The 19,297-nt window shown below is 35.0% G+C and overlaps 1 protein-coding gene across 3 annotated transcripts in view; it reads left to right on the top strand.

Annotated features, from left to right (window-relative positions):
* Nucleotides 1-19,297, top strand: part of FNBP1L (formin binding protein 1 like) — a 62,173-nt gene that overhangs the window by 28,772 nt on the left and 14,104 nt on the right. For all 3 annotated transcript variants that reach the window (XM_062581076.1, XM_062581077.1, XM_062581075.1), the window contains exons 2-9: nt 1,783-1,898; nt 11,247-11,300; nt 12,816-12,963; nt 13,350-13,412; nt 15,107-15,211; nt 15,791-15,919; nt 18,037-18,183; nt 18,588-18,791. In XM_062581076.1, coding sequence (XP_062437060.1) covers nt 1,783-1,898; nt 11,247-11,300; nt 12,816-12,963; nt 13,350-13,412; nt 15,107-15,211; nt 15,791-15,919; nt 18,037-18,183; nt 18,588-18,791 — 966 coding nt within the window. The remainder of the gene's footprint in view (nt 1-1,782; nt 1,899-11,246; nt 11,301-12,815; nt 12,964-13,349; nt 13,413-15,106; nt 15,212-15,790; nt 15,920-18,036; nt 18,184-18,587; nt 18,792-19,297) is intronic.

Genomic DNA, 19,297 nt, shown 5'->3' on the forward strand with positions numbered 1-19,297 from the left:
AAATCTCCAGTTTGTATAAATTGGGTGTGTCAAAACAGTGTGTAATACAGGCTGTAGTTTCCCAAACATGCTAAAATCTTGTCATCGCTCCCCCTTCTGCGGTGAAACAGATCAGGGAAAGCAGTTCTTTCTTGTTGAAGAGAGTAATAGAGAGGCAAGAGCAAGTTGGCTAGTGGTGGGACAGGACAGATGCTTTTGGTTGGTGGTACTTGGCTGCCACTGGATTCAAGGTACTAATAGCCAGGGTTTGTCCATCATACAGAATACTAAGAGCAGCAGCCTAGACAAGATCTGAGAGAAACTTTAGTTCCGATTTATTCTTTATATATACATATAAAGAATATATATATAAATTCGTGGCTTTTATTTATTTATTTACTTTTATTCTCATAAGTAGTATATATTTTTATTGTCTTCCCAGCATTCTCTTAGTGAATATATTTTTTTTGAGTCTTGACCCCTGCAGCTATGGTGTTCTTTGATTTATCTTCAGGTCAGCCTCTTGCGTGTTGAAATGGGAAGGCTTGAGTTGTTAATACTAAAGGTTTGCTAATATATTAGGTTCAGGTATGTTACTGAATTTGCAAGACACAGCTTTCCAAAACACCCCACACTCCAAACTATTTTTTATGTAAATTAAATAAGCTTTGACCTTAAACTGGTTCTGTGAGAATTTTTTTTTTCTTTCTCCATTGACAGAATTTTTAAATTTTTGGGCTTGTATTTTCTGGAAGTGTTTTTGGATTCACCATACACAGGACATAAACTTTGTATTTGATGTTGCACTTGCTTGTATTTTTGGATTACTGGGTAACTTTTAAGGAAAATTTATGGTAAATGCTGATTGAAACTGAAAATCTTTAATTTTTTTCACTGTGGCAGATTTTTTTTAGGTTAAAAATTTTTGCTAGATTGTGCTGTGCTCACTTACTGTGCTATTATTCATTCCTGCCTAATTCCCTAACTCCTATATTGCCACTCACTTTTGGAATTTTCAACTTATCCTGATTAGAGTATCCTCTGCTTATTGAGCAGTACAGAATACAATGAAAATTCAGTTTCGAAGATGTTATAATTTATTTAAAAATCTTAAAACCTTTTTTTTTTGAAGACTATTTTATTTTGACTTATCTTTGATTTGTTTTGTGTCTTGGTTTTGCTGTAATGTTCGTAATGATTGAGATAGGTTTGCTCTCTTTGAAATCTCTTTCTAGACCTGATCATGAAATGATTGTCTGCATAGATTTATTTTAATAAAGGTTTTTAAATTGCAGACTACACCCAATTTAGTCATGCAGTTATAATTTACATTATTTTTCTTTCAGTACGAAGTCTTAAGAGTTGAATTTTGCATCCAGCGAAGTTATGTTTTGTGTTTTAAAACTGCAAAACATCTTCTGTGTTGAACAGTTTTTTAGTTATCTAGTACTAGTCTCTGATCATATCTTTGTTACCTTGGAAAACATCCATTTGTGAATGAAAGGATTTTTAGGTGAAAAAAGGCATAATATTTTCATTGTGAAGGTGATCAGACAAGGGCTATACACAACTTAAAATGCAAATACTGAAAGCTCTTTTTAGAAAAGGAGCTTGCCCTGTGCCTGCACATACAATTTACTGTTCTGATACGTAACTGGCATGTATACGTAAGACTGACTTAACTTCTACTCCAGCAGCAACCATTCCCTCAAAGTACAACTCATAGGTAAATTTTATGTTATTTCTGATGACGGTGTTACTCTTAGCTAATAATGGATATTTTTATTTCATTTTATTTTTAAGGATCAGTTTGATAACCTAGACAAGCATACGCAGTGGGGCATTGACTTCTTGGAGAAATATGCAAAATTTGTGAAAGAAAGGATAGAGATTGAGCAAAACTATGCAAAACAACTGAGGTAAGTTTTTTCTTTCTTTCTTTCTTTCTTTCTTTCTTTCTTTCTTTCTTTCTTTGTTTTACAAGAATCTTGACAGTTAATATGATCCAGAATCACTGCATCATATTATGGACAAGTATGCAATTTCATGGTTAAAGACCATTTTTTATTTACAGAATGAATTGATTCTTTTCCTGACAGACAAGCTTTTCTCTGCTATTCTAAAGCAGAGAAAATTATCTTTGGGTATCAACTTGCTTGCTTGTTCCCTACCACCACCCCCCACCACCACCACACACGCACACACACCTTCCCCTTCCTCTCCTTCAAATCCTGAACAAGAAAGGTATGTTCAGTGGAATTTTAAGATTTAAAAACTAAACAAAAAAGCCCTACTAATGCTTTTCTGCTGACTATCAGATTGTTTGTAGCAAACTTCTCACATTATCCAAATCTGCTTTTGTGTTTGTGTGTGTGTGTGTGTGTGTTCGACCAGTTTCAAGCCTCTGCTACTAATTAATTTCTCGTGTTGAACTGGCAAGAGCTACACTACATTGTGTTTGAAAAATGTAATTAAAATCATTGAGTAGAACTTCAGAAAGCAGCGGGTCTCCCTGTCCTTTAAAGTGCACCCTTTGCATAGCTGGTCTTGTCCATTTGGGTGAGACTCTAACCCAGCCATCCTTTGTCTTATCTCTAGTTTACTTTCTGTTGCTGCCAAGTGAAATACCTTTTAGATCCCATAGGAATTTCTCCTCAGCATCATATAAGGAGAGTAGCAGCAATGAACTGGCACAGAAACACATTCTTCAGAATGAAATTGGATTGACTTTTACCAAAAGCCACATAGTGCTTGGAGAACATGATTTAAAATAAGCAAGTCCTAAAAAATTGGCAGTTACGATAATCCTTGCTGTCTTGCATTACTTTGGGGACCCAACTGAAGCTGCTACTGAGCCTGTGTCAGACTTCAGCTGATAGCAGCCTCTCTCCTTTGGTGTCCTCCATCTTCTCATCATTGGCAAACTAGATTGTCATCAGATACGGAGCTGAAGAATCCTTTCTCAAACACAGTAGTGAGGATTACAGCTGGGGGGTGGATTTTCTTTGTCCAGGCTGTTCTTTTACGTTTCGTGCTTGATTTCTTTATCAGCTTCTTTTGAACTAGTTGCTAAGGTTATACCACATTCTTTTACTGAAGGATTTTTTTCCTTAAAAGGAAGGAAATAAATACTTGCCACTTTTCCAAAGCTGGCGTAGAAGAACTTCAGGAGGTAAAGGAAAGCTTGAAGCATGCTCCATTCACATCCCAGTTCACATCCCAGTGTTGCTTTCATTTCAATTTTCTGTTTAAAAATGGAAACTTGTTTTATTCGCACAGATCTATCCAGATCTTTTCCTTGAATAGTATGAACAAGTGCCATTTTGTTTAATTGTATTTTACTGTTCATTTCCCACAGCTAGCAAGATGAAAGGCCACATTATTACTTTCATATTGGATTAAAAATGGAAAATCTTTTCTGTGCAGCACTTTACATTTGGGTAAAACACTGATTTTTCTCAAAGTATCCATCAAAAGCGAAAGTGTTACGTAGAGTACACCTTTTGTCAGATGACTGGACTTACTATGTATGTGCAATAGGTATGCCAGTTTTGGGAAGCACTGATATTGCTGTGCATGTGTTGTACAGTGCATGTGTGCACTTCGTGCTTGCTGCCAACCTGGGTCTGGACAGCACGCAAAAAAGAGAATGACTGAGTTTCTCTGCCAGCAGACCAGTTCGTGTAGCCACTCTTGGATATTGTTTTGTAGGTACTCTTTGGCAGAGAACTAGTAATAGTGATTTGTCCTATGATAGCACCTTGATTTCAGCTGTCTTTTTTTTTTTTGTGGATGCTCACAACTGTGTAAAAGTGAAGAGTTGTAAGGCCCCAATGGAGACTGAGGTCTAGTGGAGCTTTTACATGCAGAAAGGTTAGCCGTCCTGCAACTTGTTCCTCAGCAGCTCTGAGAGAGATGGTCTTGGGATGGGCTGTGGTTCTGGTGAACTTGAATGCTGACAGCATATGGCCTGTGGGCTGGATTTTGATATCTCTGATAGATATTTTTTGTTTGTCTTCTTTTCCCTTTTGTAATCAAATACAACCTGCAAAATACGATGTTGAGAATCTCTTCATAATGAGCTCTAGAACTGAAATTTGTTATATCCTTATTTAGTAGAAATATAAACAATATAGTCTCTTGGTAATCTCAACTCCGTATTAGTACTTGGATGGGACACCAAGAAAAAATAATTTAATAGGAAAGATAAAGCTAGTGAGGTACATGGTGCTATTTCTCTTCTGCCTTGGTTTCAGTGTGGGCCACTAACTTGCTGTTAAGATTGTTGATAGGTCTGAGTTTTGGAGACTTAAACCCTAGGATGACTACTTGATTTAATTTTTTTATAACAATTTCACAAGTTAGAGTCTATGTCCTGGCAGAAATTCATATTCATTTTATGTGTATACCCTTGCATTTTACAAAAATATTTTTTCCATGCTGTTTAACTTAGTGATGAGACTTTCCTGGGTGCAACAGCTATTCTGGGAGATGGAAAGCAAGTGATGCACATAAGCTTATAAAGAAAATTTCAGTGCACTTGCTATATTACTATTGTATGAAGTTATTGAAATTGATAGTTTATGGTTGTTGAGTAATTCCAGAAATGCTAATGAGAATCCAGTTTCAATGCTGTTTTTAGGTCACAAGTCATTCCTTGTTATTTTTGTTGATACTGAAAAAAGTGCTTAAGTGACACCATTGAAGAAACGGAGGAAATCTATGGAGAAGAAGAATTATTTAGAAACCTTGTCTTTTCTTTGTCTGCAACATACTTTTTTTTTCTCTTTCAATGCAACTGTATTCTCACTTTGAGCATATTTAAAGGAAAATCTTAAGTTTTGTGTGGCTTTCGAATAACACATTATGGTATCCCAATGAATATGAAGGTTGTTGGCTGTTACTACATTACAGGGACCTGAATCAGGCAGACATATTGCAATGTACATTGTACACTAATAAGAGTTCAGTTTAATTATATGATTATTTAATTTGTTCTTGTTTTATATTTGGAAAGGAGTTGAGTTCTGGTTTGTGTCAAAAAAATAGACTCTCACAAAATTTTGTAATTGAATTCTCAGATGTTGTTTTTGACCAGGCAGTCATTTTCACGGGGTGGGAGGAGGTCTGTTTTGTTTACTTCCTGTTCACAGCACGCACAGTAATTGTGGAGGTTGACTCCCTTCTTGTTCTATCCGAAGCCTTATGACACTTTTAGAAGAAGGAGTTCCACTTTCTGTTATGTTAGGCAGTAATACAAGTTACATGTGTAGTTAAACTTCTGTTTCTGAATTTGGCCAGATTCTGTTTATTGCCAGTTAAAGGAAATGATGAGGATTGTTCTTGAACTAGTTGAGTATATCCTTTTAAAAGTTGTACATCGTGATCGCTGGAGATGTCTAGTTGATCTGGGAAAACTTAATTTTAGTGTTTTTATGATTTCCTTCTGCACACTATTATGTAGAACTGGATTATTTTCTAAATATATTAATGTATGCATATATCTAATCAAATTGAGACCTAACTACCTGTTATATGCAGAAACTTGGAAAAGTTATTTAATGTCTGTGTAAGCTCAAATGTGAAGTTGGGAACACAAATTATTGCTGTGTGTGTTTCTCAAATCTGTTTTCCTTTGATTGGAGCTGAGAATTTAGGCCATTGATTATTATCCAAATGTGGATGTGGCAGATTTTGTTACAGTGATGTTTCTGCAAGCCAAAACATGTGAATTCTTAACTGTCCCAAGGATATTCAGTTTTGTAAACTCAAATTCCACATTATAATTTTTTAAAGATTAATCTTTTTGGTTAAAAGCCTTTTTGACAATAGAATGTTACTAAATGCAGTTCATTGTCATTATCTGTTTTCATCCAGTCTGTGTTGATATGCAGTCAGTGAAGCCATCAAAACCCTATTGAAAGTATTGCTTTCCATATAAACTTGAAGAGCCTTACAGCTCTAATTGCATTGTTTTATAATTTGTGAAGATAGACTTCAAAATTTTGCTTCCAGACTTTTGCAATACAGCGTGGAGCTTGTAGAAGTTTGGTATAAATAGATGCAAATATACTTGAGGAGTTGCATTTATGCAAATTCTACAGTATTGTTGATGCTACTCCCATTTCTTATTTCTGTATTGGGTGACAGAATAAAAATTAGTTTTGAGTTCATGAACCCAATTTTTGTACACATCTGTAAATTTTTGTGTTACAGGGACATAGCTGCAGAAGTCATTTTAATTGATTTTGTAGAGTGCTTTTTGAAACTTCTTGATACATGACTGAGGTTCTTGTTTTCTTAAAAATTAGTAATATAGTCCAAGCTGCTGTCTCACTAGTGATCACCCGAGACTGACTTCTTCTGGGAAGAGAAGCTGGTAAGATTACAGGAGCAGCACAAATTGAATGTGGTTAGTCCTATATGAAATCTGCTTCCAGATAGCTGTAAAACAGAATATGGTAGAAGTCTAGATTGTGTTTCTAGAGAGGATTAAAGTTTTACCAATCTATGCTTTTATTAGGAAGATTTAGTTCAGTTTTGATGGTCTGCAATTACTTCTATGGTTTTCTTCTAAAACCAGAGGCACTGTTGCTTAGATCTGTTGTTTGCATTTTTGTGCTTTTATTTCCTTGGAATAGAAAGAAAATTGGAAGCATAAGGAAGAATCTGTATTTTTAATTTAATTGCAATGTCCTCGTGGTGCTGATTTGGCTGAGTATATTTGTGAGTTCATTCATTTGTCCTTGGACAAGGTCATAAAAAGTGACAGTTCAAGATTGCTATACCATCTTCTTAAAAGACTTCTGTTCTGAGCGAGCTCACGGTATTGTTTCAGAGAGCTTTGTCATCTTCACCATGTCTATCAACATCACTAACTGATGTTAAAAATAGTGGGTGATAATTGATCCTACTGATTCATGGTCATTTTGTATCACTGCTAACGTTAGTGGGATTTTTACTGATGACCAGAGAACAAAATATTCAGATTCCATTGCCGGGGTTTTTTTTCCTCTCCTTTCAATTATAGTAGAAATTTAAACTCTCATGTAAGTACTAAAGGACTTAGCAGTGTGACATGAGTAACTTGGTGAAGTAAGAACTTAATTATTTCGGATTCTTACTTGCAAGCTTTGATTTAAGTTCTTAAGCATGCACATATATACACACACACATATTTCTATATATACACGCACACGCACATACCTGCGTGTATATATACATGCATAAAATCCCCAGTGTAGGGCGACCTGTGCAGATCTGACCAGGGAGTGGGGTAGAGGAGCAGGTTGTTCATGCTCTCTCCTGTTCCAGCTAGGCATTGACTCCTGTTAAATTAACTGCAGTTGAAGCATGGTCAGTCCAGATGTTCTAGTAAGGATGTGTTTACACAAGTGTTTTAGTCTGAGTCAGGAATGCTCTTTACAAATGAATCTGGTGATTTGTTCCTACTTATGCTGTGGCTCACTTGTGGAGGAGTCTGAAAGTACACAAACTGGATTTCTTTCCAATGAGACTGAGTTGCGGGAAATGCACTTGCTAGTAGGTGGTTAGCCTGTGGAACCAGGCTAGTGCTACTCTGAAGTAAAACCTCCTGAAATTCTCTGCAGTGTGTACACTGAGTCCTTAGCATCATTTCTTGGCTTTAAAGATCTAGGTAAAGATCTGAACCTATTGAACCACTCTTAATTGCTGCTGTAGACATACCATAAGTTTGGAGTGTTCTAGACAGACCAGTCCAGTTCTGTATTTGGATCCAGAGAATTAGAAACAGATTTAGATAAAAATGGTGAAGATTTCCCTTGCCCCCTGCACCAGGTGTCAACTGAATCCCCTTTGAAATGCTGCTTCACTCCTCTATCTTCAGATCTACCCTCATCCTAACTTCTAGTCAACCTGCATTTTTTTCAAGGATTTAAATTTAATTTCTCAGTTATGTTTGGTTTTTTTTTGTGTTGATGTTCACTATTTTAAAAGGGTATTTATGTTTCATTTATTGTTCATATGCATTCTTGCTTTCTCTTTGATAAAATTTTGCATATTTGTCATTTCATATTTATTAACTTTGAAGATAGTAGCTTCTATTGTTTTTTGAGCCTTATAGCTTGATTACATGGTGCCTTGAAAATGTATGTTACTGTGATCCTAAATGCAGACAAGATTGAGTAATGACTAATTAATATAAATGCAGTCATGATTAACATGGCTTGACTTTTATTAGGAGGGAGGATTGTATAATATTTTTTGTCTTCCTGGAAACAATGAACAGTCACATTAAAGAATGCAACTAGGACAGAAGTCAGCACACTAGTAAATGATCTGTACTTGTGACCCTTCTCCCCTGTCACTCTAAACTGTATATTTTATATTAAGTGGCTTTTTCTTTTATTTGTAGCAGTCCAAAAGTCTTCTCTTGAAACGGCTATTGCATGGTTGCTTAGTAACAGCATTGTACACTTATTATGCATTTCACCTTCTGAATAATAATCAGGTGAATTTTGGAGTTTCCCATTTGTTAATAAGCACTGAGGAGCAATGCAGAAATGTAATGGAAAATTAAATGTGGGGAAATCACTTGGCTAAGAAGGTTATTCTTTTTTTTGAGATGAGTTTATGCATTTTCCCAATGAAGATATCTACTTTTAATCTCTACCAGATAAAATTTTACAACAGGCAGTGGGTTCTGGTGATACGGAAGAGAAATCCTTGTTTTGATTACAGTGAGGAAGTTCTTTCTTGTTGTAGTCTGTGTGAATGTACTGAGAGACAAAGAGTCTAACCTTGCTACTTCCTCAGTGACTCCCTGCTCATGTTTTGATGACTAAACGTGGTCTCCCTACTTATCTCTTAAAGATAATCTCTACAAATGCATTGATTTGAGAAATTGTACAAGGTTGTGTTAGATGAAAGCATGACTAGCACCCCTGTTGAAAATTGTAAGACGAGTCATTCTTTGTAGCAAATAAAATTCCATGCACCAGTGGGAATGTGGTAAAAGGATACATTTAAGATTGTCTCATATAATCTTTTCCTCTTCTTCCTCCCTCCCCCATCTCCGTAAGGTTGTGACTGCAGACTGCTTTTTCTAGTCCAGTTGTGTGCTGCTTAAGGCAAGGTATTTTGAACTATATTAATAATTACTCCAGGAAATCAAAGGCTGATTGTATCAATTATTACTGGACAAACAGATGGAAGATTTAAATCCTGAGGCCAGTTAAAAGATTACTGTTAAAGCAGCTCTGGTAGGTTTGCTGAAGCGGGTAACTCTTGGGTGTGCAAAACTCCTGAATTGTTCTGTACTTAATTTCTTATTTGGTGGAAGCGTAAAATACTGTTTCTCTGTAAAATACTGTCCCCTCACAAAATACAGAAGGTTGAATAAAGTGTATTCCAGAGCAATTAAAACTCAAACTTGTTCTTTGCATAATCTGGGTCCACCTCTCAAGAACACACTTTTAGAATTATTCTCTGATAAACTAGAGACAAACATGCTCTTTCTTGATGAGAGTGTTTCAGTCATGGTCACTTGTTTTTCATTTTTTCTTAAATGGTAGGTACTGTTATTTAGAGATGTGTGGCAAGAATCCTGATTGCCAGCTTTCTGATGCTTTTAATTGTGCTTTGTAAAGCAAATAATTGATATACCTCATCTGCTAGGTATGTTAGTTGACACTAAAAATATTATGTTGATAGTTTAAATGATGCCCATAGTGAGGGATCTGATCACACAGCGTAAACCTTATTAGTGAGTTTTTGATGAAGTGGTTCTAATATTTGAAAAACAAGGGAATTTTTGTAGGGATAGGGATTTGTTCTTTGAATAACTGGTTTATCTGTTTGAGTAGTAAAGACTTCTTTTTAAATACTGCTTATGGTTTTAAAAAATATGCTGCAACTGATTTGCGTCACCTTTTTGATCCCAAGGAGCACAAATGTGGAGGGGTAAGCAACGTGAGAAAAATCCTATATCTTACCTGTTTTTCTTTGATACGGAAAAGGAGCCTTTATTTGCTATAAAACAATATATTCTCTCAGGGAAAGGAGAGGAGCACTAGAAGAACTTTTATTTCAATTTTTCTACTTTACGGAGGAAACTGACTATTTTGAAAATTGCAGGAATAGCCTTCCACCCCCCCCCCCATACAATTAGGATAAAGTCTTGCTATACTAAAAATGGGAGGAGAATTATGGATTTTTTTTTTTGAGACTAAGAACATGTGTCTTCTTGGTTATCAGGCATTTTAAAAGACTACTTTATTACTGTCACAAAAAATAATATTTATTTTGAGGATGGAATGTTGTGCAGGAAGAGATGTGTGCTCAGAAAACTTCCGTAAGCAAAGATTGGCTCACAGGAAGATTTGAATGTGAAAAACTACTATAAATGGTTTTCTTTCTTTCTCTTGTCCTGTCCTGTCTGTAAAACTATGTGACTTTATTTCATTTTCATTACAAGTTCTTCATCTTATAATTACCAGTGTAAGATAGAGTAATATTTGGAGCAGTGTGTATATATAGCTGCAAATATTTTGCAATTGTTTTTGTAAGCGATGTATGCCTGTGTTATCTGTACTTTAGGGTAGATTATAATGCTTATGTGTTTCATAAGGTGTTGTTTCTGCATTGTATGATAAATTCCTATCTGTGTTTTCAGAAATAAATTTGAGCTCTGATATGCTGTAAAGTGCTGTAGGTGGACCCAGAGCTCCTCTTGCAGAGATTTGCATAGTTTCTGGAAACCTGATATTTTTTAACACTGGTTATAGTACAACATGTAACACTTTCCTTTTAAAGAGATACTGTCTCCTATATTCTGGAAGCCTGCTTATTAAAAGTTTGGATGTATTATTGTTAAAACCATTTATGTGAATGTATACTCAGAGCTTAAACCAGGCAGGGAGTTTTATGCTTGTGCATACAGTATGGGTGCTATGTGTACATCACACAAGGTGATCGTATGTTTGCATTTTTCTTGACTGCTAGTTTATTTTGCATGCTTGAGAAGGAATTTAAATAAATGAGGTGACTCATTTATTAGAGACTTCAAAATATTTACAAATATATTGTTCAAGTTCCAAATGGCTTAACTGTTGAAATGCCATAGAATTCTGCCTTGTGTTAACTTAAGGACCCTTGTTAGTTTATAGAGTGAATAGATTTGTTCCTTGAAGTCATTAAAAATAAACTATTTGTTAATGTTGTTTGCTATGTGTATGTCTTCTAAGAGGAGACTCTAAAATAGTATCCTATTTTTTTTTCCTTAATAGAAATCTGGTTAAGAAATATTGTCCTAAACGTTCGACCAAAGATGAGGAGCCCAGGTAAAAATGTGCATTTCAAATTATGTGTATATGAAACAACGACTACAGTACTACAGTACACTTTTAACTGTGGCTTTCTGGAGTGTTTTTTTGTTAGTTTGTTCTTAGAAAATTTTTAAATGGTAAGACTACAAAAGCATGAAGTAAAGAATTCTGCTTGGCTTTTTATAGTTCTGTCGTAATTCTTAAGCATAAATTGTTTACTTCAATAGAGCTGTTGCAAATTAAACTTAAGTAGACAAAAGTTTGAACGTTTAGTATGCTGTGTATGTTCTAGTATGATTTTCTTAATAAAAAAGTATTTGTCCTTAGGTTCTAATTTTTACTTAACGTATTAGGGTTTTTTCGGCGTATTTATATTGCAATATGAATGTAGCTATGCAGACCTGGAACTTGAGTATATGCAGAACTGTTATGTTTTTGACTAGAAGAACTTAGGCCTCTTAAACTTCTGACTTGCTTTAATTCCAGAAACAAAAGGAGTTTGAATGCCTACCTGTGAAGGAGCGATTTGCATTAAACAACTTCATGATTATTTATCAAAGAGAAGTGCTTATTTTGTTGTCCATGTCCATTGCCATTTTTTATTTATTTAGAAAAATACATTTTTTTTTTCTTTTGGACATAAATGCTTATGAATAGAAGCATGGGGGCTGGACTTCAGGTTGCAGCCAGAGCATATGCTGTGCACAGAATATCTGGGAATCCACTCTAGGACTTTGGGTAGTTCTTTTGACTCTATGCAAAAATCCTGGACCACAGGCAACAGGATTTCTAGTTCTAGGATGGCATTTAAATTTCAGAGAGCCAAGCCTATGGAGATGGCAGTATTCCACAGTTAAAGAGAGAAAGATGCATATTTTAATGTGGTGCCTGTTTTTTTTTTTTTTTTTTTTTTTTTTTTTTTCTTTCTTCCCTTCCACACACACTTTCTACCCTTTGCCCCTCCTCTTCCCCCCTTTTTAGTGCCAGCCATAGTGGCACCTTACTTCCAGCCAAGAGGTGGGCAGGCAAACAGGCAGCTGTCTCCAGAGCTGATAGCAAACTTGTTCTGTAGATCATCCATCGGGATGCATATGAGTGGTATGATTGGCATGTTCCATCCTCAAGACCACCAAGCACATCATCTCTGCAACAAGTTCAGCCTCCGAGCCTAGGGACGTATGTATCCGTTCCCAAGCTCAGGCCTCTCAGTTGGCAGCTTAGGAGATACCACTATACTACAGGGCTCTCCAGGTAGTATTTTTCTTCTTTCTTTTCCATCCACAAAAATCCATATTCTTATAAAATGTATTTGAAGAGACATTGAACATACAGTATATGCTAGGCTCCATGTAGGCTTTCCCAACTTGCATTTCTACTGTAATTCGATCAGCACTGAGATAAGGTTTATTGTAAAATGTGTCTGATTTTACCATCGTATGCATTCTTGATTCAGTTTAAAAAGAAAGTCAATTTAAAAAAACTTTTCCACTTTTTGTATATGTGTGTTTGTGTGTGTGCGCTTTCTGTCAGGTTTACTTCGTGTATAGCCTTTTTTAACATCCTTAATGAGTTGAATGACTACGCAGGACAACGAGAAGTAGTTGCAGAAGAAATGGGACACAGAGTGTATGGAGAATTGATGAGATATTCTCATGATCTTAAAACTGAGAGAAAAATGGTAATTTCTTTATTTTAGTTTGATAACAGGGTATCAGAATCGAAAGATCTTTGAAAGAATTTGTATTTTTGTCCAACTTCATGAACGTAGCAATAAGTAGGTTTTGTGCATGTAACAAATGTATATTTAGAGAAAGCCTGGTATTTTTATGTATTGATTTGCTACAGTTATTGAAATACGACAATTAAGATCTTGGTAGATAGTGTTTATGAGTACTTACTTGTTTTCCAGTGTAATTTTGCATGCTTAGTAGTTATCTTTCAAAAAACAGTACTGATAACTTTCTGGAGCTATAGCACATCATATTGTGTGTAGATAGAGCAGAAGCTTGCTAAAGCTAACAATATATGTAATATACTGTAAGTTAATCTTATTTGTGATTCTAGCATCTTCAGGAAGGACGAAAAGCGCAACAATACCTGGACATGTGCTGGAAACAGATGGATAATGTGAGTGGTTTTTTTTTTCTATCAAACTTAATAATATGTAATCTGTAAACAGAACTATTGTCAGCTTGGTCACTTGGACAGTAATGTTTGGATATATTATTGAATGACCAAATCAGACTTACTCGTATCCAAAATACAATCAAATATGTTTGTAGTTTACTGCATTTTTTTTAAAAAAAACTTTACTGTAAACACTTAGTCTGTGTGAGTGAAGCCCTGGCTTTTATCTAGTGTAGAGGAAGCAGTTTTTAACATGGGTACAGGCCTTTTTCGGTTGCGTCTCGGTAGGCTATTTTTTGCTTAGAGTAATTAGTAGGCACATTTACGAGATGACGACATACAAATCAAGTCACTGTATTAGACCTCAGTTTGAGGTCTTGTTTCATGAGCTTTATTCAAGAATGTCGCTATAGACTGTTATCCTTCCAGGAGACGGAATTACATTTTTATAGAAAAATGCAGAAAGTAAAGTTCTCTAGAACTGATGGTAAGATGCTTTTCTTGGAAGCAGCACTTCTAAAGATGGGGAAAATATAAAACTTCCATGTGTGTTCAAATGCATTCTAATACTCTGTTGTTTCTGTGTCTTTCTAATTTATTGTATCTTTGATCTAGATTATTGTGAAGCAAAATTGGAGAAATGAATTTCTGTTTAGTTTCTTTAGACCCAGATAAGCAATATTCAGCATCATATCAAAGAGTTTAATTCATGGTCAAATGATCACAGGTAGAAGCAGATGTGGTAGTTCAAGATGCTATTCCCCCCTGCCCCCAAAGATAATTGCCAGAGTTCCCCCAAAGATAATTGCCAGAGTTCCCCCAAAGATAATTGCCAGAGTTCATCTCAAACAATCAGTCGTGTTGTGTGTACTATATTTATTTGAGTACAAAGTCAATCTTGTAAATCATAAAGCCTTACAAGGACACTTTAACCAAAATTACCTGACTGCATTAAAGCAGAAGAGCAGTACTGAGTCTCTGTTAACTGTTTGTCTGTGGAGATGCTAACTAACTTCTTGAGCCACAACAGTCTTTCCTGCAGCAATTGTCTTGACAACAGACAGATGTACTGAGCATCAGAATACTGAATACTGTTCTCATCTATGCTGTTCAGAGCTACTCCAGTTAATATGAATGCTGATGGCAATGCTGAGGATATGCTAAGATCTCAAGATGCAGATGAATCTTTCTGACTATCTTCAAAATAATTAGTTGAATTTATTCAACTAAATTTGAGCATTGAAGAAGTTAACTTTCAGACTTTACTAATATGAGTCCAGATTTTATTTTCTTCCCCTTACCTTTCTTTTAGGTTATTGAAGTCAGGCTAAAAAAGTGTGGACCTGTCTGTTTATACTTAACTGCAGTTGTTTGTAATAGTATATTTTGTATTTTGATTAGTTGATATTTTTTAGCCTAATTGCAATTGTTTTCTTGCTACTACTTTGATGAAATAGATAGGTTTTAAACAAATATGTTGAAAATTTTGGAGACCTAATTGTTTGCTCCTGCAAGAGCAGTGTATTTACTTAAATGAAGGTACTTAATGAAGTGAATTTACTTAAATAAAAGTGTACTTAATGAATTTAAAGTCTTTATTTAAATGGAAGCTTTGATCATTAGAATTCAAAGTTACTGTACCAAATCAAAATAGGATATTGGCTGGTGATGCAGTAAGTTTGTGTATCTTGTAGAGCAAAAAAAAGTTTGAGCGAGAATGCAGAGAAGCAGAGAAGGCACAGCAAAGCTATGAAAGATTGGACAATGACACTAATGCAACCAAGGCTGATGTTGAGAAGGTAAGAGTGGTGCCATCTCTTTCTTCCCTTTCCCTTAGATATAAAAATATTTTATTTGTATGTTTATCATCAGCAGTGCTGAAACAACATTCTCTGAGTGTACTAAGTCATGTATTATATGCATATGCTTACTGCTTATGTGCAAAATCAAAGTTACTATAAAATGTAAGATAGTGCAGAAAGGGAGTACGCTTCTTCATTATTCTCAAGATGATACTGAGTGGGTTATCTTCCTTCAGCAGGCAGGCTTACTAGTACCTTGTATCTTGTGGTATATATTTAGTCTAGTTTAGTCACTTCATTATCTTTTTTTGGATATGTATTTAAGCAGCTTTTCTAGGGGAGCTAAAATGATCATTGCTTTCTCTGTATACAACACAGTAGGTCTAGAGGTTGTCAGTATAAATCAAGGCTCACATTCTTTTTCAATTATAAGAAGTGTATCAGCTTCAATGATTATTGTGATTAGTGTTTTTACATAGTTGGTGGATAGATTGAATAGATTTAATAGATTAAAACAAAGCTATATATCTTTGAAAAGCACAAGACATGTTTGAACTGTTAACACTTTCCTACTAGGCTAAGCAACAGTTAAACCTGCGCACACACATGGCTGATGAAAACAAAAATGAATATGCTGCACAACTACAGAATTTTAATGGAGAACAACACAAACACTACTACATTGTCATTCCTCAAATTTATAAGGTAAAATTAATACTTAATGAAGTATGTCTGATCTTCTGAGGAAGAAATAGGTTTTAAAGCTTCAAACTCTTTTTTTAGAATCGTAGTAGGTAATTTTCTTAGGAAATTAGCATGATCCGATGCAGTCTGCCATTTGTCAGACTGCTGTTTTATTGCTGGCTCTTATTATGCTTAGACTTGCAATGAAAACATTCTGTTGCACGTTCTATGAAAATTTTGTATTTTGTAGACTGCTTAAATAATACTGAAGAACTATGGTAAAATAAAAATTTGAGAGATCTGAGTGAGCAGATGTTAATTATTCTAACAAATTTTAATCACTAGCTCTTGATTTGTTTTCTTTAAAATGCCTGGACTCTAGTAGAGGTGAAGGAAAACATACAGCTAGTGGAGACTATGTGGTGTAGTGGATCCCATGTACAGGAACATATTGGGTAGATTTGGAGGCAGAGGGCTCCTCCCTTCCCCCAGTTTATTAGATAAGGCCATTTGTGTCTGTGTTGCTAGACAACTATTGCATCATAACGTTATCAGCAGTCCACAGAAATCTCTAAAATAATATAAATGTAAAAATAAGTCAAGATTTTTCACCTGAAAAGGAAATTTCTCAAGGTGTTTTGCATGTTTGCTAAGAAAAAAATGCTCTCAAAAATGAGATTTTGCAAAAACTAGTTTAAAGCAAAGTAATTGGAGAGCATTAGCAGAGGGAGTCTTCAGAAGTCTAGTGGTATGTATGCTCAGGCGTTTGGGAGAACACTGACTGTAGAACTTGATTCTGAGAATCAGAGTAAGGAAATGTAAGAAAAGTGAGTGTTGACTTTATTAAAAGTGTTTCAAATAGAGAATGCTTGATGTTTTGCAGAAACACAGGGGACATCCTGTTTTAAACAATTATTTATTTGATGGTCCACGATTCACAGGAGGAAATTGTCCTGTCTTATTAAAGAGGTTTTTAATATTTTAACTGGTAAGCAGTGCTTCAGTAGATCTGACGTTAGCAGACTAATGGAGGAATTGCAGCCAACTCCTAGGAGAAACAATTCAGTCATCTTTGTAGTTTGGAGTGGAGATTTGCTTTATTGCATTTATTTCTCTAGATTTAAATTTTGTTATCATTGTGAGATAATACTCGTGTTTTCTGAAATTTTTAATAAGAGTAGAAAGGACTTGTTCAAACTTTTCTTGGGGCAGTTTTTTATTATTTTCTTTCAATTGTTTGGTAATGTTGTATGGGAAAATTGGGGAAGAGAGGGTTAGTATGACTTGGCTGTTGCTTTCTCTTAGGCAGATGAAATCAGATGCTCTTTGAGACATCTGCTACTGCTAGAATAGATATAGGAAAGATCTAAAGTCTTATGTCATTTTGATAATAAATTGAAAATATGTATTATTATTGTTATTTTCTTTTTTCACCTTCAGTTAGATGAAAGGTCCAGGGTTATTTTCTTAATGTTACTTCCCTTTGATTTGTTCTTTTTCAGTTGTGTTCCAGTAGACTTTTGTTACAAATCTTATGTAATGGCAACTTTTCTTTATTTTCTTGCACACTTCTAAAGGAAATGGTTTGTATTTCAAATGAGACAGCATGTCTAAGTGGCACATAATTTTAGTATTTGTAACTTCTCATGTTTTTGCTAATCATTGGTATTTAGGAAAGCATAAAAATAAAAGCAAAGTTAAAGAAAATGAGACTGCAGACTTATTACCAGAAATAAATTATTTGGAAGTGAAAGGAGACAGTGAGGAGATACAGAAATTAGAAGTATTTTTCTTCACTATAATTTTCATTTTTTCATGGAACAAATATTTGTAATTAAGTATGTGGCTGAAAAGAGCATACACGTCCTTTAAAAATGAAGAGGGGAAGAAGTCTAGTCTCCAATTCAAAAATGAGAATATTGACTCTTCACGATTACTGTTCTGTACTTCTTAAGTCTGTCTGAAGTGACTTGTTTTTTTTTAACTTAATTAGGTTCTATTTTGTTAAGTAAATGAAAATACTAGGAAAGCACAGAGATTTTATACTACATTGTGATGACCACCATAACTGCATCCATCAGGACTGGAAGAAAAAATCAGCAAATAAACCTTTATTTTGTTTTACTTTATGCTTGCAGCAACTTCAAGAAATGGATGAAAGAAGGACAATCAAACTTAGTGAATGTTACAAAGGTTTTGCCGACTCTGAGCGTAAGGTTATTCCTATCATCTCTAAATGTTTAGAAGGAATGATTCTTGCTGCAAAATCCGTTGATGAACATAGAGTAAGTAAAGTTTAGCTACTTTTTAAGTGTGTGTGAACAAGTTAAATGACATTGAAATTGTGGAGAAGGGGACAGACTGATTTATCCTGTCCATTTATCTTTTTGTAGCTGAGTACTTACTTGCCTTAAAGGTGTTGTGACTTCAATATTCAGCCTAAATGGCCACTTCTATGTTGGTGTCAGTTCTCTTTACATTTCATTGCAAGTTCAGTGATACTTCCTTGCTGTGTATGATTTTGGACACTTTGTTTTGGTTATCCTGAAACAATCTGGATACCAACATTGTTGTTGCTTCTCCAGTGTACAACATTGAATCTTTTAAGGGTTTTAAGGATGTCTCAGTTTCTCTCTTCATATCTGGATATCTGTGCTTGTTTTTAAACTCCTTAATGTCCTGTGTTTAGGACTCTCAACTAGTGATAGACTGCTTCAAATCTGGTTTTGAACCTCCTGGAGATTTCCCATTTGAGGATTATAGTCAGAATATTTACAGAACCATCTCTGATGGAACGATCAGTACTCCAAAGCAGGAAGGAATGAGAATTGATTCAAAAACTACTGTGGGCAAGGCTAAAGGAAAGCTGTGGCTATTCGGAAAGAAGCCGAAGGTAACAATTATGAAATTACTATTCGGAACATTAAAATGCGAAGATCTAGAGTGCATGGAAATGACAATTACTTATTTTAAAATAACTTCCCCCTTGCCCGACATTTTCTTTTTAAAAATGTACAAAGAGATCTGAAGATTTGAATGGGGTTGGGAATCTAGAAAAAATCAAGAATGGCAAATTTTGCTTTTATGGAAGTTCTCACTGGGGAAATTTTGCAAATTTTTTTTCTACTGATTTGTGTCCTGGAATTTTTTAATGCTTATTTGATATTCTGCATAGTTTTAAATAATGTAAATAAAAATAGCTTCCCATTTCTGTTTCTTTTCTGCCCTTCCATAGAAGAAGTATTAATCTGGAATGTATTATAAGCAGAAAAGATTAGGAGATGTATGCTTTAGAATCCAGCAGACTTCAGATCTCTCGTATAATAAGAAAAGGAAACTCTTTAAATGATATCTTTTTTAGATGTTTATATGTAGGAGTATTGTGTAGATTATTATACT

Source organism: Rhea pennata, chromosome 8, assembly GCF_028389875.1.
Source record: "Rhea pennata isolate bPtePen1 chromosome 8, bPtePen1.pri, whole genome shotgun sequence".
Lineage (NCBI taxonomy): Eukaryota > Metazoa > Chordata > Aves > Rheiformes > Rheidae > Rhea > Rhea pennata.